General features: G+C 53.9%; 1 protein-coding gene across 1 annotated transcript in view; it reads right to left on the bottom strand.

Moving 5' to 3' along the window:
* Positions 1-1,517: 1,517 nt before the first annotated feature.
* ASH1L (ASH1 like histone lysine methyltransferase) overlaps positions 1,518-20,395 on the bottom strand; it is a 136,817-nt gene continuing 117,939 nt past the window's right edge. Inside the window, exons 16-31 of the mRNA XM_029933455.1 lie at positions 15,542-15,650; positions 15,015-15,179; positions 14,766-14,860; positions 13,319-13,476; positions 12,199-12,351; positions 9,627-9,681; positions 9,419-9,551; positions 8,871-9,119; positions 8,102-8,188; positions 7,157-7,247; positions 6,255-6,393; positions 5,991-6,163; positions 4,952-5,118; positions 4,000-4,040; positions 2,870-3,168; positions 1,518-2,656 (exon numbers count right to left, since the gene is read on the bottom strand). Of these exons, the coding sequence (XP_029789315.1) occupies positions 2,565-2,656; positions 2,870-3,168; positions 4,000-4,040; positions 4,952-5,118; positions 5,991-6,163; positions 6,255-6,393; positions 7,157-7,247; positions 8,102-8,188; positions 8,871-9,119; positions 9,419-9,551; positions 9,627-9,681; positions 12,199-12,351; positions 13,319-13,476; positions 14,766-14,860; positions 15,015-15,179; positions 15,542-15,650 (2,206 nt within the window). The 3' untranslated portion in view covers positions 1,518-2,564. The remainder of the gene's footprint in view (positions 2,657-2,869; positions 3,169-3,999; positions 4,041-4,951; positions 5,119-5,990; positions 6,164-6,254; positions 6,394-7,156; positions 7,248-8,101; positions 8,189-8,870; positions 9,120-9,418; positions 9,552-9,626; positions 9,682-12,198; positions 12,352-13,318; positions 13,477-14,765; positions 14,861-15,014; positions 15,180-15,541; positions 15,651-20,395) is intronic.

Raw genomic sequence — 20,395 nt, 5'->3', positions numbered from 1 at the left:
GGAAAAAGAGCAGGCTCACCAGTCTCTTGTTAGGAAAAGTTTTTTCCATTTAATACTAGACTTTCAAGGATTGAGATGCAAGCTTTTTATGCAATTACATCCAATGTTAAAATTGGTAATACATAATTTACAAAGATTAACATCAAAACAATCATCTATTTAGATATGCTTTTGTAAAAAGGAAACAGATTAGCAGCATTTATCTTTTCCGCGACCACGCGGCCTACAGACATGCACACTAACTCTGGACCTACTCGCAGTGACGTAGTGCGCCGCCCCGCATTCCAAACACCAAACCCGCCTGGCGGCTGGGGGCTTTTCTAGTTCATTATAAAATAACCGAGAAATAAAAAAAGGCATTAATTTCTACACCAGTAAGAAAAAACAAGTTTTTGCACTTACCTAACGTTTGATTGTCTAAAAAACATTTCAGTTTTTAGTCTTTCAACAAAAGAAAGATAAAATGACAGAGCGTAGTGTCTTTTGCTTCTGTTCTCACGTTTTACAAAGTTTTTTTCTTTTTTCGTTTTTTAAAATTTTAGTGTTTAACACTTATTCAAGGAAATATTGAATTTTAATCTCTTTCTTGTCATTTTCCTGCTTCTGACTAAAAGGAGACCCCCCAAAGTGCCCGTGTCCCACCCCCTCCCACCAGCTCCCTGCAAGGAAAACCCGCCAGAGAAACCGCGGCCGGGGCCTTGCCGTGCCCCGCCCACGCGAGCGCCTCGCACCCAGGTCTTGTGGGGACGTACAGTGCTTCTCTACAGTAAGAAAATACTCCAAACTATTTTCTTAATTCTCTTTTTTCTTTAATAAAATATTCTTTTTCTCTGCTCAAGGGGATCTTTGGCTTCCCCTGTCTCTTTTGTTTTTTTTTTTTTGTTTTTTTTTTGTTTTTTCCCTCAAGAGTGACACAGAAAGGAGAAAAGGAAAAACAAGATTGAATGGAATGGAAGGTGTCAATGTGTCTACCTAAGCAAGTCAGGGCGTCGTCTTCGGGGGTGCAGCGAGGGCGTTGGTCCGGGACGGGTTCCTACTGTATTGCTTCCTGGCCACGCGCAGAGATGTACACACGTACACACATACCTACACACATACCTACATACACACGTACACACATACCTACATACATACCTACATACATACCTACACACATACCTACATACATACCTACACACATACCTACATACATACCTACATACATACCTACATACCTACATACCTACATACACACACATACCTACATACATACCTACACACATACCTACACACATACCTACATACATACCTACATACCTACATACCTACATACACACACATACCTACATACATACCTACCTACATACACACACACATACATACATACACACACCTACACACACACACACACACACACACACACACACACCTACACACACACACACACACAACTTGGCACGTTTAAAACCCGTCTTTTCTCTTATAAGAGCATCTAGAACGTATATGCATATGTATGTCTGAGAAGACAACAGAGCAAAGCTTTTTAAATTTCATTTTTAAAGAGACAGTATCGTCTGGGAAGTTCTGGCCCGAAGGGTGGGAAGGAGGCGGCCCGGCCTGTCCCCCGCTGCTGTCGTGGGGGGCGGAGGGCCCGGACCAAGAGCACGGTCTGAGAGGCGGACACTGCAAACTATACAATGAAGAGAACACGAGTAGTGTTTTCCGTCGGTGACGCACACTCACGACACACACTCTGCTGGGCGCACGCGGGTCCACGGTCTGTGTGGCGACTCGGGGGGTGCCTTCGGGCCCACGTGCACGGAGGCTGTCCGAGGCTTTCCGGAGACGGATGTCCGTTGGCGGCGCAGCACGGGCGAGGTGCTGGCGGGGGCCGGGCCTTCTCGTTAGAAACACAGGCTGGGCAGGTTATGAAGGTTGAAACAAAAGTCACAATGAGTTCTGGGCCCTGCTGACCCCATGGGGGCCTTCCCTAGTCCGTGATTACATTCTGGGGGGTGGGAGGGGAAAGGGGTGCAGATACAAGTGCTTGTCAATTTGCGTTTTACTTTGACCTGATTGGACGAGGAGAGAGACTTTCCCAGTCGAGGGTCCCTCTGGAAAGAGGCCCCAGCGGCTGTCCCTGCCGGAGGCCTAGGGCAGGTCTAGGGCAGCTCGTGGAGCCCCCAGAGAGCAGATGCCCCCGGGCGGGTGGGGACCCCCTCCCACCACGATGAGTTACACCTGGGGACAGGAAGCAGCTTCGAGGCAGGGCCTGTGGGGTCAGAGGATGACACAGAGCGACCCAAGGTGGGGGAGGGGCTAGTGCTATCAAAGTACCAGAACTCTGGCCCCCAGTGTGCGTGGCCCTCCTTCCGACACGGACCCTCAGGGCGAAGCAGCGGGGAGGAAACCGAGTTGAACGGAACCGTGTACACAGGCGCCTTCCTCTTCCCCTCCACCAGCTCCAGGGTTAAGTACCTAATGCCAGCGACATGGCCCCTTCCCACCCCCGTCTGCACTCGAACTAGAGGCTAACTAGAGGTTAGCCCCGCTGATGGCGGACGCCTGGCCTTCTCCTCTGAGGCTCACTTCCGGAAGCTGCCGTCCGGGATGAACAAAGTGCGTCTCCGGAGCTTCCTGCCGGAACCCTCCTCCAGCAGGTAGGTCACGTCGATGGCTGAAAACAACGGAGCCGCTCAGTGAGTCCTGCGTCCCCGCTCCCAGCCCATGGGCGCCCTGGGCCTTGCTCGGGGGGACCCTCTCTGCACCCGCAGGCCTGTTCCCGACACGTAACTGGACTCGGGCAAGTAACCAAAAGCTGTTCTCTTTCATTTCCTTCTGCACGGATTCCCCCTTTCTCTTAAACCCTGAACGTAAGCTTGATTCTTACCATTTTTTCCAGGGATTTTTTCCAGGAGATTGAGCAGGATGTGGTTGAGCCGCTCCCGCTGGCTGTGCCGACGCCCCTCAGGGGTGCGGGTGGGCTGGGGCTCCGGACCCCCCTCCTCCGTCTTCGCACCTTCGCTCGCATCGGCGGTGGCCCCCTCCCGCTCTGGCTCCTCTGGGCCTGGCATGTCCTCAGCGGCTTGCTCCTGGCTGGCCAGGACCTCCTCGATCAAGGGCAGAGCGTCGTCCTCCTGGCCCAAGTCTTTTAGGGGCGGCTTCGGGCGCTCAGACTTCCAGGAGGACCTGGGAGGCAGAGGTGGGAATTCAGACTAAGGCCGAGCAGGGCACGGCGGGGGTAGGGCGGGGGGGCACCTCAGGTTGGCTTGCAACCCTGAGTCTCGCTCTTGGAGTCTTGGCTCCGGTTGTCACTTTAGTATTATTTGCACAAATCACTACCTTCCCCTGAAATCTATCTCCTAATTATAAAGTATAATTTCCTTCTCTCAGGAACCCAAGGAGTCACAAATGGCACCAGAGCCGGTGTAGCCGCTGAGCCAGTTCTGAGTGCGCCGTGAGCACCGAGGCCTGGCACAGCCCTGTGAGGCCCACAGTCCGGCTCCGGTAAGGCCTTGTGCGGGGCCTTTCCTGCCCGGGACTCCCCCTCCTGTGGTCTAGGCCTTCCCCGCGTGGGAAGCCATATCACTGCAGACGGACGGTGGGCCACCGTTCAGCAGGCAAGGAGACCGAAGGACAGCCTTCGGTGCTGTTCTCCGAGGACAAGCCCGTGCACAAAGGCAGCGTGAGTCAGAGCCTCAAGCTCAGGATGCTCAGGGGACACCCGGCACTTGCGGTGACTTGACTGAGGCCCCAGGAACTGGAACGCCTTGGGGCAACGAGAAGAGCTCCGGAGATCTTGAAAAGGAGACTTTGCTGACTCCACCTAGAGTCTATTCCAACCTTCTCCTTCTCTGTTCCTCGTGAGCCTCCCGGACTGCAGCTCCCTGTCACCAGGTGTCCACGTGACTGCTGGCCCTCCACTGGGCCACCTGTCAGAGGGCCCCCGTCCTGGGAGGGGGCCGAGCGGGCGGGCGGCTGGCCCCGTCCAGGCTCCTCACACCCCCCCCCGGGGCTCACCGTCCTCCGTTCCTCTTGTAGTTGTCCGGGACGTAATGCGGCTGCAAAGAAAGGGAGGCGGTAAGTGTGCTGCAGGGGTGGGCGAAGCGGGCCCGACAGCTGGGCTGACTCAGGACCGGGAGCAGGAGGAGGGAGCTGAAGAAACAGGAAGAGAACCGGGCCAAGCCCTCACTGGCTGAGTTCAGCACTCCGCAGTCCGCGGGCCTCGGGGGTTCTGGTGCCTCGTGAGCCGGCGGTGGCAGCACGGGGACGCACTCCCAGTCCTGCCGGCCCCACCCCCACATTTAAGCTGGGGCTTCAAAGCTACACTGGGAGCTGCTGCCCGAGCAAGACAGAAGTCTAGAAGAGAGGCAAGGCTTGGCGGCAGTAGGAGACATAACACTGTTTGAAGATTGCCACAAACAACAACAGAAAAGTAGGGACACAGAACTGCTTCCTGGCTGACGGTTTCTAGCCATGCTCGGAGGACGCCGTGGTTTTGGACAAGCCCACAGAAAGCAGGCTCGAGGGTGAGCTGCTCGCGGACGACCGGCGCCTCCGTGGGAAGACAGCAGGTTCACGGCCATGAACGACGGCCCGGGGGAAAGGCAGATGAAAACGTCAGCGCGGGCATTTTCTGGGCGGGGGGGATAGTAGAAGGCGTTTTCTTCTTAACGCTTCTATAGTTTTCACATTTTATACAATGATGGTATCTTACGTTTTAAATGCAAAAATTTACAAGGAAAAAGCACTGAAGTATTTTCACCGACGTTTCCTCAGAGTTCTTGCTAATTCTACTTGCTTCGTAAAATTACAGATATGAAAAACACAACAAAAGCTACAATGGGGGCTCAAGGGCCAAGATCGTGAAGGTGTGAGGAAAACAAAAGAGGAAGACCTGACTATCACACGGACACCAACAACTTCCCGAGGGTAAGCCCAGGGCCGGAAGCGCGGAGGGAAGGAGACTCACGGAGAAGTCTCTCTTGGGGGCGAGCTTCCTGGGGAAGTGGTCGAAGGCGTAGGGCTTGGTGCAGACGGGGTAGCGGTTTCGGTGGATCTTGTAGAACAGGTGTGCAGACTTGTCCAGCCGGTAGTCACAGATGTACACGTCCTGCTCCTTCACCCCCTTGGGTCTCCCTAGGAGTTCAGACGCCGCTAGAGGCCCCGCCTGTCCTCCCTTCCCCCTCCCCGCGCCGCCCTGGGCTCCCCTCGCCATGGGGCCATGGCGAGGGCGGCGGGACCGTGAAGGGGAACACAGGGTGGTGAGTCTGGGGCATCTGGTGACTGGAGGGGGAGGGTCCTCGATGGAAAAGGAGATGGGTGTGCATATGTGTGTGTGCGCGTGCGCATGTGTGTGAGCGTGCGGGCGTGTCATGGGGGAAGGAGCCGAGGCGGCCGCGCCGCTGACAGGGCCAGGTGAGCGTGCGAGTGATTTCACTCCATCCTCACGTGCACTGCGACTTCCCAGAGGTCACGTGACCGCCACAGGGCACACATGTGAAAAGTGGCGGGGCTGGGATTTGAAAATGGACCCTGTGACTCCACAGCCTCCACTGTTGGCCACGAAGCTTATAAAAGTGTTGTGCTGGGGGGGGCGGGGCGCCTCGGCTGAGCGTCAGCTTCGGCTCAGGGCATGATCTCGCGATTCGTGGGTTCAAGCCCCGCATCAGGCTCTGTGCTGACAGCTCAGAGCCTGGAGCCTGTCTTCGAATCCCGTGTCTCCCTCTCTCTCTACCCCTCCCCCGCTTATGCTGTCTCTCTCTCTCTCTCTCTCTCTCTCTCTCTCTCTCTCTCTCTCTCTCTCTCAAAAATAAAAACTTAAAAAAAAATTAGGAAAGAAACGCTAACTAAATAAAAAGGAGTCGGGGTGCTGGAGAAGGAACAGCTCCTGAGTACCGAGCACTGGGCGAGAGACAGCACGCCGTCCCGTCGGGCCCTCCAAAGCCTCCCAGCCGGGCCCCTCCCTCTCACGGAGGGCAAGACCGACGAGGGCCGGCCGGGCGCCTCACCCTTGCAGTACGTGTAGAGGTCCAGCACGCAGCACGTCCCCACCACGGCCTCCAGCGGGATGATCTCGTACAGCGGCACCCGGAACAGCTCGTTGTGGTAGAAGCGGCGGGAGGGGGCGTGGTGGGTCTCATGGGGCCGGAAGTAGTGGTGGCCGAAGGCGAACCTTTCCTCCCTGGGCGAGAGAGAGGCGCGGGGTTAGCCGGCCGGCAGGGCCCCGGTGAGGACCCGCTCTCTGCGGGACGGAGCAGGCACCCGACACCTACTTCTCGTTCTTCCACAGCTTCTCGATGCGGAAGATGTCGAGCTTGTCCCGGTTGATGTGCGACAGCAGGCGGTAGGACTGGCGGACCGGGTGGCCGTCAGGGGTGCGCCGGCTGTCCCGCATCAAGTACACGCAGTCGCCTGGAACGCACGGGGGACGTTAGACGGCGCGTGCCCCCAGGCCCCGCCTGGGTCGGCTCGGAGGGACTCGGGACCGGAAGCAGCGGGCCCGAGGGCAGGGCGGCAGTCCTGCTCGAGGACCGTCGTGCGGGACTGGGAGGGCGCTGCGGGGGAGGCCTTCGTCTCCTGGGGCCTCCCTGTGTTCCCCAAGTCCTATGACTAGCCTCGTGACAGCCTCTCCAAGTTCACCGTACGTGGTGGGGGGAAAGGCAGAAAGCGGAAGGACTGAAGGAAATAAGACCTGAGCTGTGGACCCTTGAGACAAGACGGTTTAAACCGCACGGGGCGGACTTCTGGGCCGAGTTTGTTCTGACGAACGTGGGACGGGACTCCAGAAACCCTCCTCATGACTCGCCGAACGCTTCCTTCCTCCAGCTTACTTTATCGTAAGCACGGAGTACATAAGTACATGTAACATACAAAACACGTTAACGGGCTATGTTATCTTGAAGGAAGGCTCTGGTAAACAGAAGGTGATTAGTAAAGTTTTGGGGGAGCCGAAAGTTATATGCAGATTTCTCAGGGGCGCCTGGCCGCCTCAGTTGGTTAACCGTCCGACTCTTGATATTGGCTCAGGTCACGGTCTCGTGGTTCGTGGGTTTGAGCCCCGAGTCGGGCTCTGTGCTGGGTGTGGAGCCTGCCTGGGTTCTCTCTCGGCCCCTCCCCAGCTTGTGCCCTCTCTCACTCTCACAGCCAGTCCCACGCGCAGCGCGTGCGCACGCACCTTGACGAAGCAACAAGTCGTCTCGGAGCAAACAGATGAAGTAGACGCAGCCGGGCTGGGCGTAGTGGGGCCGAGGGATCATGGGCACCTCCTGGCGAGGACGGAAACCCAACGGGTCAGGGCTGCGACTGCTGCCTCCCGCCCGCTGACCTCCATTCCAGAGGAAAAGGGACTCTGACCTAGAAGTCCCGCCAGCGCACGACTTCCTGTTTGTCACCTCCACACAACACAGAGCTAGACGAAGACGAAGGCCCCGGGGCTGAGCTGGGAGAGCGGCGGCGGAGGCCCAAACAGACAGGCCGTGCGACCCCGACTGATCGCACGGAGCACAGCTTGTGACAGCGTGTGACGGGGACGCAGGGAGGCTGCTGGCGTTTAGAGCCCACGGGCCAGGGAAGCCAGACATCCCGGACCGCGTCCCCTGCATGCGAGCAGGAAGCGCCCGGTCTAAACGACAATGCCGCCATGAAAAGGCTCTGCCTGCGACACTTCCCGTCACAGGGCAGCCCTGCCCAGGGTGGCGCACGCGCACCCGAGGAACCAAGACAACACCCATCCGCTGACCTGGGTGGGTCACTCGACCTGCCACCTCCTCTGGCACGTGGACCTAAGCGTAGCCCTTGTGGACTCGGAGTCCATGCGCTTTTCACGTAAACACTACTTGACCCGAGTGGTGTGCAGAGTACCGAGTCCTGGCCTTCACAAGTACTTCTTTCAGAGGGCGCGGACCCTGCTCATGGAGCACCGCTCCTTCTGCAGGTTCCTAAGGGTTTTATTTCCCCTTCGACCACACACTTGAGTAAGGAAAGGGCGGAACTGTTACCCTCAGTGTAAACTCGAAGACACTGAGGCCCAGAGAGGTGGGTCTGGGTGACTTATCAAATCAGAAGGGGGATGGGCGCTAACTCCGCTCCCCCCCCAGACCGTCCCCAGAGGGCAGCTTACTCTGTCCACAGGCCTTGGGTCACACTGCTCACAGAGGTAGTGCTCCACGTCCGAGTTCACCCCCATACAGTCACAGTGCTGCCACACCTGTGGGGACAGAGTGCGGTTGGGAAGGGGGGGATAACAAAACGAAACAGCGGGACAGGGCGGAGGCAAACAGGAACTAAGGGAGGAGGGTCCGTGTGAACGTGCGCTGGCCCCGGACGCACACACAGGGCAGACAAAAGGACAGAGAGCAGAGGCGACAGAGAAGCAAGCCGCTCACTGAGTATGAGCAACGCACAGCCGTCACCCGGCTGCTGCAGTGGCCTGGCCACACGTTTCTTTTTCTTTATTGAAGTGTGAAATTTATCTTTGAGAGAGTGAGAAAGAGAAAGATTCGGGAAGAGAGCGAGAGCGAGAGCCCCGCACGGGCTCCACATTGTCAGCGCAGAGCCCGATGCGGGGCTCCATCCCACCGACTGTGAGATCATGAATTGAGCCGAAGTCAAGAGCCGGCCGCCTAGCGGATGGAGCACCCTGGCCCTGCACAGTGCTTCTCTGTGCTGCTGCCTAATTCTGGCCTCCCGACCACCCTGTGTGGCCCCTTTCCTGCCCTGGGAGGTGGTGGGTTCAGAGCTGCCTCCGTCCGGAGCCCCGCCCTTGCGCTGCAGCCACGTCTGGGCTGGGTCCCGCCTCCCTGAGACCGTGCAGGGGGATGGTGAGGCGGGGAAGCCGGCAGGACAGAGACAGGAGAAAGGCAGGCAGGCCGGGAGCGGGGGGGGCTCACCATGCACTTGTCGCACTGGATCATGAGCCCCTCGTCCGTGTGCAGGCCGCACACGCAGCGGATGACGTCATCGTCCTTCTCGTGCGCGCTCTCCTTCTCGGAGACGGAGGCCTCGCTGCCGTCAGCCTCGCTCGCCGACTCGCCCACAATCTCATCGATCTGGGCCGCCGCCTCGTGCCGGGCGTTGTAGTAGGCCTTCCGCAGGCGGCAGACATCCTTCCCGACAGGGGACTTCCGGCCGTAGTACTTCTGAAGACAGCGGAGGGGAGAGAGAGACACGGGCGGGCTCCTGTCGTCAGCCGGCGTCCAGCAGGGGCGGGCGGTGGGGCCCACAGCAGCGCACAGCTCAGTCCACACCCACCCACAGAGGTGGCAAGCCCCACCCCCCCCATTCCGGCTAACAGATTTCCAATACCATCGCATATCAACTAGCAGGAATGAAAACCGGGTTCCCATTTGCTCTGCTGCTGCCCCCCCGCGGTCACGGCAAACACAGGGAGCAGGGAGCGGCCCCGGGGTGTGGGCAGTGGGCAGGGCGCGCAGAATACCTCGGCGTTCCGGAAGACCTTGAGCATGTCACCGTCGAAAGCCTCCACGGTCTTGTAGTGGCCGGTGAGGATGCGTCTCTCCACGGTGGCCAGGTCCAGAGGGTCGGGGATCTTCTCGTAGTAATCCGCGTTCCTGCAGCACAGACGGGCGTCAGCCATGCGCTCGGCACCCGGCTGGCACTCAGGATGCCAGAGTTTGTGAACTTACTTTTTCTTCGGGGGCAGGTTCAGAAGGGGGGCTGCCAGAGCTTGTCGGGAAGAATCTGCAAGGGAAGGCAAGGGTTTAGGCTGACAGGACTCAAGAGGGGCAGGTACTAACGCCTCCTGAAAACACAGAATCCCCACAATTAAAAGTGAAGGGGAAAAACATCGAAGTTTTTTCTTGAGGGCGGCCATGAAATGTGCAAGGACTTTCCGGGACCGTGGGCACCGAGGCAGGGACGGTCCCCTCAGGATCTCCTGGACCACGAAAGAGGAGGCAGATGTGCCCGAGAGCAGGCCTCTGGGAGCCAGTGAGGCGAGCAGCGGTCTGTGCGGGGCGGGCTGGGGAAACGGTCCCGGCCGGCCAGGCTGCTCACCACGCGTCCCTGACGTTCGGAACGTCTCACCCAAAAATACTTTCCTAGTTCTTGTCGGTGGCCCTCGGTTACTATTACTCTGCTTGTGTGGATGCAGTTAAATTCTGGACAGTGACTCGTTTAGTGTGAACATTTCCTGGAATCCGTTTCCTTATAACAGTTACTCTGTATCATGAGAACGGAATTCGGCCTGTGGTGCGCTGCCCACCTTCCCTCCTCTCTTTCTCCAGGTTGTTGTGGAAGAAGGGCTGACCCGGAGAGTGGGGCAGGTTTTAGGGGTGCAACACGTGGTCCGAGAGCTCGATTCGCCCCCCGCGCACCGCGGCCACTGCTATCCCGGTCTTCACCCCCCGGACTGTGAGTCTGTGCCTCCTCATGCCCTTTGCCAGTGTCACCCATCTCCACCCCTCCTCCAACAACCTCCAGACTGTTCTCTGGATTGAAGGATCTGCTCGTTTTCCCTTCTAGATTCTACACACAAGTGAAATCTCTGTCTGACTTATTTCAGTAAACATAATGTCCTGTAGTCTACGTTGTCACAAACGGCAAGGTCTCCTTTGCTTTTTAATGGCCAAGTAACATTGCACCGAATGCATTTATTATGTCGTCTTTACCCCCTCAGCATGGACGGACGCTTGGGCTGCCCCCACAGCCTGGCCATTCTAAATAATGCCACAAAAAGCACAGGGGTGCATCTATCTTTTTTGGTTAGTATTTTTGTTTGGAGTAAATACCCATTAGTGTGATTACTGGGTCCTGTGGCATTTCTAGTTGATTTTTTATTTCTTGTATTTCTGTTTTTGAAAGTTTTGAGGAATTTTCATTCACCGCGTTTCTTTCCAGCAACTACTAAAGAGAAAAAGCCTGTTGTCTCTTGCCAGAAGGTAGGGGTGCAGACGTACTTACTGGCTGCGGGCTCATGTCCCTTCAGGCAGGGTTGGCGGGCAACGGGGTGAGACTTCTTGGGGACGGAGAGAGAGCAGTAGTACAGAACTCTAAATCTTAGGACAGGTCGGCCCCCCTTCCCCTCTCTCCGCAGGTTAACAAAACTGAGGAGCCACTAAAACATGGAGCTAAGCAGTGGACTGAGGAACGAGAGGGAAAACTAGGTTCCTCAGAATCTAGGGAGAGGGACGGAGAAACCGGCCCAAACTGATAGCAAAAAGCTGCAAGTACTTGTTAAAAATCTCTCCTTTTACTTTTTTTTTGAGAGAGAGTGCTCACAAGAGTGGGGGCAGCGTGCGGGGAGAGGGAGAGAGAGCATCCCAAGCAGGCTCTACGTCCAGCCCAGGCCCGATGAGGGGTTCGACCTCTCGACTGGAAGAGTGTGCCCTGAGCCAAGATCCGGTCAGCCGCTTGACCAAACGAGCCACCCAGGTATCCCCAAAATCCTTCACTCTAAACATCTCCAGATCCCCTGGTCAGAAAAAGCCATGACGGCCACCAAACCAGCCCCCCAAACGAAAACCTCTCTCTCCCCACTGTTGCCCCCAACACGTACTCAATAGAGGCCCTGAGGGAGGAGCGGCCTGATAAAAGTGTTCTCGTGAAAAAGCTTTTAAAGTAATCTTCTTGCAACTTTAGGTTCTTTTCCTTAATGCAGGGGCCAGGGCCTGTGAACTCCCCAAAATACATGCAAAGTTATACATTTTTCTGGGGAAACAGTCCACAGCTTTTACTAGATTCTCAAAGGTCTTTTGGTTGCAACCCAATCAGCTCCAGGGGCGCCCAGCGGGCGCGGCTGGCGGGGCTGCAGCTCTTGATCGGAGGGCTGTGAGTTCAAGCCCCACGTTGAGTGCAGAGATTACTTAAAAAAACCCAAAAAACAAAAACTGAAGTTGTATGTTCACAACACCGTTTCCTTGAACTGCAAATCCCCTGCCGGGGACATCTGGGCCCGAGACCGGCTCCTTCCATCCTGCAGCAGAGACGTGTGGTCTCGGACGCAGGATGTAACTGCGGCGGAGCCCAGTAAGTACCAAGGACTGACAGGAGCGATCAAGGCATGAGACCCAGTCAGCACCCGCCCAAGACGAGCGCCAGTCCTGTCGACTCTACAGGCTGAGCAGCAAGAGGGAAGTAACTTCCCGAACCGCTAGCCCCGAACACCCGTCGTTCTCGAACCTGGGGGTCTGGGGTGAGGGTAAGTGACAGGCTTTGTCCAGGAAGCAGAGGAGGAAGCCTTCGGGTGGGCGTGGTCACCTTTGTAGGAGACGATGCCGTCGCAGATCTCCTTGAAGATCTGGGCCAGGCGGGCCGCCCGCGCCACCTCCACGTTCTCCTCAGCTGCCGCCAGCCGCCGCGTCCGGACAGACCGCGCTGTCTGCAGGGCGGAGAACTGGGTCATGAAGACATCTGCAAGGGTCAAGTGAAAATCAGTGCCCCCACGGAGTCTTGCCATTTGCGCTACTGTCCTTGAAGTGCTCAGGCAGACCAGGCATCACGAGGTTCTCTTTCCCCCCCTTAATGAACGTCAGAAAACGGGGCCAGCCGTGCACAGAGCAGTGGCTGCCCTGCTTCCCAGCTGTGGGACTGCGGGCAAGTTACATATACTCTCTGTGTCCCGGCTTCGTGACGGCACCATGGGAAAGCTGTGCCGACGGAATGAGAGAACGCTCTGGACGTGTTTAGCTCAAGGACTGACCCGTCATAAAGACTCACGAAGTAACTGCTATTATCAGACGCTCTGACCTAAGTGGGACCTAAATTCAGAAAACTGATGGCAATCAAATTATTGACAGGACTGAAGGCAAATTTCTAAATCTGTCTCGTTCCCACACACACCACGAGTAACGTGTCTGCTTCGTGAGGGACAGAAGGCAAGACCCGGAACAGCATGAGTCACCGAACCCTGTTTCTTGTTAGGAAGGCTGTTTTCAGTGTGATCGGGACCACAGAGCTGAACTCAGGAGCCGTTAGGTTGTTTGCTCAAGAGACGGAAAGGCGTCTCGAGGTCTGTGTGTAGAGGCGCGTCTGAACGTGGGGAGAGTCTTCAAACCCACGCTGCTATCACTGCTGCCCAGTTTGGTGTCCCTGTGCGCCATCGGAGGTAACCCTCCAGGCGGGCAGGGTGACAGAGGACCCCCTCCCGTCATGCGTTTGCAAAGGCACAGGCTACAGGGGGGCTGGGCGGCAGGTGAGGGGCCTTCTTCCCCGTCCCCAGAGCACAGACCAGCGAGTCAAGAGCGGAGAGCGACGGGGGAGGGCGCTGTGCCGACACGCGGGGCTCGGAGCGGTTCGGGCCCGGGCTGCAGGCAGGCTCCGGACAGTGGCCGCGGTGAGGCCCCCGCCCCGGGACAGGAGGGCCCGCCCTGGCCCTCACCTGACTTGATGTTCCCGTCGTCTCGGCACACGCCGCCCCAGCGGGCGCACAGCGACGCGGAGTGCATGCTGTCACTGCTGGGCTTCGCCTCGTCCTGCTTCCGCCGGATCTTCTCCCAGTTTCGGACCAAGAACACATGATGCTTTAACACAAAATTCCTGTAAGGGAGGAAGGAAGGAAGGAAGTTCCTTTATTCATTAATTTAATAAGTGTTTATTACACATCTACTCTATATAAACCATTGTTAAGATGATATAAGTAATTATCAGTTAATTCAGCTATTAAAAAATAATTATATATGGGGAACCATAATTCAGTTTTGCATCTTAGTTTTTTCCCATATAAAACATTCACATACACGAAAATACATAAATTTTTAAAGTAGGTTTCATGCCCAGTGCATAGCCCAACACGGGGTTTGAACTCATGACATAGAGGGAGATCAAGACCCAAGCTGAGATCAAGACCGACTGAACCACCCAGGTGCCCCCAAACAGTCCCCTACAGTATTTATAAGTATCTGGCAAATACCACTGAAAAGCTGCAAAACTTCTGGAAATGGCACAGCCTGACCAGAAGGCAGAGATTTACAGAGAACATGTACAAACTCTAAAGGAAGTCGCCAAAACAAAGCCGGGGCTCAGGACCAGCGGGGAACGGCGGGCGTGCACAGCAGACCGTATTCGGGGCAGCGCCTGGGCGCCGACCTCAAGGGTGAGAGGAGCCAGGCGCCCCTTGGAGCGCGCTGCACGCTGCTGAGGCCCGGGTCCCACCTCTGAGGGTGGCGGTTTAGGCACTCTGAGTGAGGTGGGGCCCGGGCAGCAGGAGGTTTTAAAAGCTCCCAGAGCAGAAAACCACCGGACTGGATCATTTCTGTTTTGCTGAGGTTTAAAATTTCTATGACTCCACATGATACAGGATGAAAGGGGTTAAAATCATAGTGAAGTTGCAAGCAAGGATGAACTTTCTAAGATACTGGAGTGTCCGGTCACCGAAGAGGCAGAATATGCAGAACCTGGGACGGACACACATCATTCCTTCTGCCATGGACAAATCTTACCTGAATGCAGGAGGAGCGGAAATGACACTAAAGATCCTTTCACTGCTCTATTAATGTACCAACAGGCAGGGAACCTTGACCTCTTCTGTGCATGGGTCCCTTGGGCAAGCTGGCAAAGCCCATGTAATCCTTCTCTGAACAAAGTTTTAAAGTATTTAAAAAGCTTTAAATTAATAAAAAGCTTTTACTTTGTAAAACACAAGATTAAAAGGAAACCAAATACACTGAAATTCAGTTTTCAGAATATTAACCCCGTCTGGAATGGTGATAGGCCTCCCGCACACAGGAAGTGAACCTCCCGCACACAAGAAGTGATTCGACCGTGCAGCGGTCTCATCACTTTCTAACCAGACAAGCAAATCTCAAAGGGCAAGCAAGCCTCCTCACCTCTCTCTGTTAGACATCGGCTTCATGTGTAACTGGGGGGCCAGCCTGGTGGGCGTGTTGATGTTTTCACTGGGCTCCTCGGAGAGGTGGCCTCTCTGCAAAACGCACGGACCCGGCGCAGGAGACGGCGCGGTGAGAGTGCGGCTCGCAGCCCGCCAGGGCCCGTTCACAGGCCGGCCCTCCGCGCCCCTCACGGCCCGAGCAGCCGCCCCCGAGCTGGTTCGGGGAAGGCCGGAGGTCACCACTCACCCTTTTCTTCAGTTTGTGCTTCGACTTCCTCTTCTCCTTCGAGCGCCCCGACTTTTTGTGGGCAGCCACGGGCTGGCTGCCTTTGCCGCCGGCGAGCCCGTTCACGCGCTGACTCTTGCCCCCGATGATGCCCCGACACTTCTCGAAGCCACACTTGCACAGTTGCTTTGAAAGGAGAGAGAACGCTTGGCGGGGGGCTCACTTACAAGTGAGGAGAAATCTGAGCACCTGGGCCCCTAACAGCAAGTGTGAATACAGAGGAAAATCATGGAGAGAAAAATCCATGTTTCCACGGACAGGAAAGCGGACACTTGGGAAAACGTCACGAGGCAAGTTAAGAACTGATCGAGGACCGCACACGCCGGAGAGCCTCCCTCTGGAGCTCAGAGGCCAGGGAAGGCTGGCAGGCCGCGAGCGGGCGAGGGCCGCCTTCTCCAAGGCGCTTCTCAGCGGCCGCCCGTCGATGCGCGCGGGGCCCGCGTCGTGAGGGCCCTCGACCCGCCTCGGGACGGGCTGCCTGGGCTTACCTGCTTCTCCACGTTAAAGGAATGGAAGTTGTAGTCGTAGGTGAGCTCGGTGCCGGCCGGCATGTCTTTGAGAGCATACAGTCCGATCCGGTACACTCCATTGACAGACCTATAGAAAAGGTCAGGGTTAAAGACAGAGATCCTTTGTTGTCTTTTTTTTTTAATAGTTAAATTATTTTGAGAGAAACAGCGCAAGTGGGGAGGGGCAGAGAGAGGAAGAGAGAGAGAAGCCGGAGCAGGTTCCCTGGGTCAGCGCAGAGCCTGATGTCGGGGCTTGAACCCACAAAGCTGTGAGGTCTTGACCTGAGCCCAAATCAAGAGTTGGATGCTTAACAGACTGAGCCACCCGGGCGCCCCTGAAGGTAGATTCTTAAAACCCCGCCTAAGCCCTGGAAAAGCTGGCATTCTGATTTCCAGTGCGCCTCTGTCTCTGTGTTCAAGTACTCCAGTGTCCTGGCCAAACTCTTCAGTGTTAAGATCTCTCTTCCATTCTGTCCAGCCTGTGCAACCCTGCCAGATTAATAGCCCTCAACCAGCTTTCTGGAAAACACGGACTATGATGTCACTGAGAACAGGTCTTTATGTTTCCTGCTTGGTATTCAAAGTCCTTCTAAAACACAGCATAGGGCTACTTATTAAATGAAGTATTTCAGGGGCGCCTGGGTGGCTCAGTCAGTTGGGTGTCCAACTTCAGCTCAGGTTATGATCTCACGGTTCGTGAGTTCGAGCCCCGCATTGGCCTCTGTGCTGACAGCTCAGAGCCTGGAGCACACTTCCAATTCTGTGTCTCCCTCCCTCTCTGCTCCTTCCCCACTCACACCATGTTTCTCTCTCTCTCAAAAAATAAACATTAAAAAAAGAAAAAAAGAATTATTTCTTATGGTTAATCTGCAGAACTCCTCTAGCTCTCTAGCTTTCTCACGTGCGCATGAGTTGTTCTTCGGTTCTATTTTATGTAACTTGCTAATGATATCCTGTAGTATTCTAGGTGCTTTATGTAATAAATCATCATAGCTCTCATTTGAGTGACTGTTAAATTAATTATAACATTTGTTGTACGAACTTACTTAATCCTGCCAACAACTGTAGTAACAAGGCACTATTATCAGACAGTATTACAGCCCCCATTTTCTAAATGAGGAAACGGAAGCCCAGAGAGGTTAAGTAACTTATCCAAAGTCACACAACTAATAACCAAGGGAATATAATGCATTTTTAAAAAGTTATTTAGAGAGAGAAACACAAACAGGGGAGGAGCAGAGAGACACTGGGAAAGAAAATCCCAAGCAGGCTCTGCACTTTCAGCGTGGAGCCAGACACAGGCTCAAACCCATGAACCGTGAGATCATGACCCGAGCCAACGCTGGATGTTTAACCGACTGAGCCACCCACGTGCCCCCAAAAGGTTATTTTTTACAGTAATCTCTACACCCACCATGAGCTTGAGCCCCCCACCCCAAGGTCAACAGGAGCGTGTGCTGTTCTGAGCCAGCCGGCGCCCCTACAGGTACTACTGAATTTTATCAAATGCTTTTCCTACTGCCCCTGCTGGGATGATAGACCACGCTCTGCCTTAACTCTGTCAGTGGAGGAAGGGACACTGATTGTGAATGTTCGACCAACCAGGCTTTCGTTCTTGGAGTAAACGCCACACGTCATGTGTCCACCTTCTTACACACGGCTAGGGCTGCTTTCCTCAAGCTGTATTTAATTTTTTTGCTAACATTTAAAGCAGGACTTTCGTGTCTATGTTCATGGGAGATACTAGTTTATATTTGTTCTTCCTTTTAGCATTGTCGTCAGGCCTTAGATAAAGGCGACACGAGCGTCACGGCCCGGGGGAGTTTACAGGACACGGGAGCGCAGACAGGTGTCAGTGAGGGGACTCGAGCCTGGGTTTCTTGTGTCAGAAACTGTTAATTACACACCTAATTCCCTGGGGGACAGTCAGACTTTCTATCTATTCTGGCTTCTTTTTGGTAAAGTGTGCTTTTTCAAGGAATTTGTTCATTTCATTTAACTTTTCCAATAGAAAAAACTGTTCAGGAAAATGGATACAGCAACTGTGGCATATTGATATAAAGGAACATCAGTCCCGAATAAAAATGGACAGGACATTGATGTGCTCAGGAGAGCGGGCACACTGTCAAGTCATTCTTCTCAGGGAAAGCCGACGTGGGCGACTCCGTGTGTCGGCACTTCCACACCAGGCAGAGCGCCTGGTGACAGAGACCAACCCACTGTCTGCCTTCGGGTGGTGAGATTCTAAAGAGGAAGAAAGGGACTTTCTGAAACAATGGAAATGTTCACTATGTTGGTAAGGATGTGGGTTGTGTGGTGTATACATCTCTAAAAACGGGTGGTAATTTACATTTAAGACTTGTATCTTGGGGCGGCCTGGATGGCTCAATTGGTTTCATGTCTGACCAGCTCAGGTCATGATCTCGCAGTTAGTGGGTTTGAGACCCGTGTTGGGCTCTGTGCTGACAGCTTGGAGCCTGGAACCTGCTTCGGATTCTGTGTCTCCGTGTCTCTGCCCCTCCCCTGTTCGCATTCTGTCTCTCTCAAAAATAAATAAACATTAAAACACACATACACACATAACGTAAAATGCGGTGCTAAGTCCATCCACATTGTTGTGCAGCCATCACCACTAACCGGGCTCCCAGCGCTTCTCATCTTGTAACTGGAGCATTCCCCGAGTCAGGGCCTCCCTCTCCTCCCCGCCGTCACCCCCGCCCCGCTCTCTGCGATCCTGACTCCCGTAGGTGCCTCACGCACGTGGAACTGGATAGGATTTGTCTTTGGTGACTGGTGTTTTACTTGGCATAATGCCATCAAAGTTCATATCCATGATGTAGGATACTGCGTATTTTGCTTCCTTTTCCAGGCTGAGGGATGCCTCCACTAGGTACACAGCACGTTTCGCTGGCCCAGCCCCTGCCGAGGACACCTGGGCTGCTTCCGCATTTTGCTGCTGTGCATCGTGCTGCTGTGAACAGGAGGGTGGGGACACGGCTGCAAAACACGGCTTCCCATCCTGGGGAAATGTCCAGAGGTGGAGCTGCTGGGTCATATGGGAATTCTGCTTTTAATTTTTTGAGTTTCCACACGTGGAAATACCATTTATATTCCCACAAACTGTGAAAGGATCCCGATTTTTCTGCATCCTCATCAACACCTCTGTTCGTTACTCAGCGAGCAGCTGTGCCCACAGCTGTGAGGCGGGGTCTCCTGAGGGCTAGTGCCTGGGCACCTTCTCACACGCTCACTGACCACCTGTGTCTTTTCCTTGGAGGAATGTCCATTCAAGTCCTTTGCCCTTTAAAAAATTTATTTTAAGATTATTTATTCATTTTGAGAGAGAGCGCGAGCGAGTGCAAACGCATGAGTAGCGGAGGGTTAGAGAGAGAATCCGAAGCAGGCTCCACGGTCAGTGCCGTTAGCGCAGAGCCCGATGTGGAGCTCAAACTGAGGAACCACGAGATCATGACCTGGGCAGAAATCAAGAGTTGGACGCTTAGGCAATTGAGCCACCCAGGTGCCCCTGCCCATTTTTGAATCAGGATGTTTATTTTCTTCTGTGTCTTTTGACATGTAAAATTTAAAAATTTTCATGAAATCCAGTTGGTTTTTTTCCCCCTGGTTACCTGTGTGACGTTCTGTCCTAAGTCTTCTACAAGTTTTACTGTCTTAGGCTTAGTTTAGGTCCTCGATCTATTTCACTTTTGTATAAGGTGTGAGGTACGGGTCCAACTTCATTGTTTCTGCACGTGGACATCTGGCTCTGCTAGCACCCTTTGTTGAAGACTGTCCTTCCTCCACTGAATGATCTTGGTGCCCTTGTCAAAAATCACTTGAGTGTGTATGTGAGGGGTCATTTCTGAGCTCTGCATATTCTTTCATGGGTCTATTGGTCTGTCCTTATGCCAATACAACACTGCTTTGATGACTGTAACTCTGTCGTTAATTAAAAAAAAAATTTTTTTTTTTTACTGTTTTAATTTAGAGAGAGAGAAAGAGAGAAACAGCATGAGCAGGGGAGGGTCAGAGAGAGAGGGAGGCACAGAATCTGAAGCAGCCTCCAGGCTCTGAGCTTGTCAGCAGAGAGCCCAACGCGGGGCTCGAACCCATGAACTGTGAGATCATGACCTGAGCAAAAGCCGCATGCTTAACCACTGAGCCACCCAGGCGCCCCTGTAGTTAAGTCAGGAAGTGTTAAATCCTTCAAGATTCATCCTTTTAAAGAATTGCTTTGGTTGTTCAAGTCCCTTAAGATTCCATGTGAATTTCAGGATGGGTTCTTCTTTTTCTGCAAAAAAAGTCATTCGGATTTTGATGGGGTGATACTGAATCTATAGATGGCTTCGGGTAATATCAATATTTTAAAAATATTAAGTCTTACGATCCATGGAGATGGGATGTGTTTCCATTACTTTATGTCTTCAATTTTCTTTCAGCAGTGTTCTGTAGTTTTTTCGTGGTACAATTCTTTCACCTGATTGGTTGGTTAAGTCCTAAGTATTTTATTCTTTTTATGGGCTATTATAAATGAAATTGTTTTTGTAATTTCCTTTTCAGATTGTTCACTGTGTATGGAAATGCACCTGATTTTTGTGTGTTGACTTTGTACTGTTATTTTCCTGAATTTATTTATGAGATCTAACAGCTTCTTTATGGAGCCTTTAGTACATATAAGATCATATCATATGCAAATAAAGTTAAATTTATTTCTTCCGTTCTGATTTGAATGTCTTCTCTCTGTCTTATCTAATTGTTCTGGCCAGAACTTCTAATACTACGTTAAACAGAAGTGCAGGAGCGAGCATCCTTACGTAGCTTGTGACTTTAGAG

The sequence above is a fragment of the Suricata suricatta genome, chromosome 3, assembly GCF_006229205.1.
Source record: "Suricata suricatta isolate VVHF042 chromosome 3, meerkat_22Aug2017_6uvM2_HiC, whole genome shotgun sequence".
Classification (NCBI taxonomy): Eukaryota; Metazoa; Chordata; class Mammalia; order Carnivora; family Herpestidae; genus Suricata; species Suricata suricatta.
This window is presented reverse-complemented; position numbering and strand designations above follow the sequence as displayed.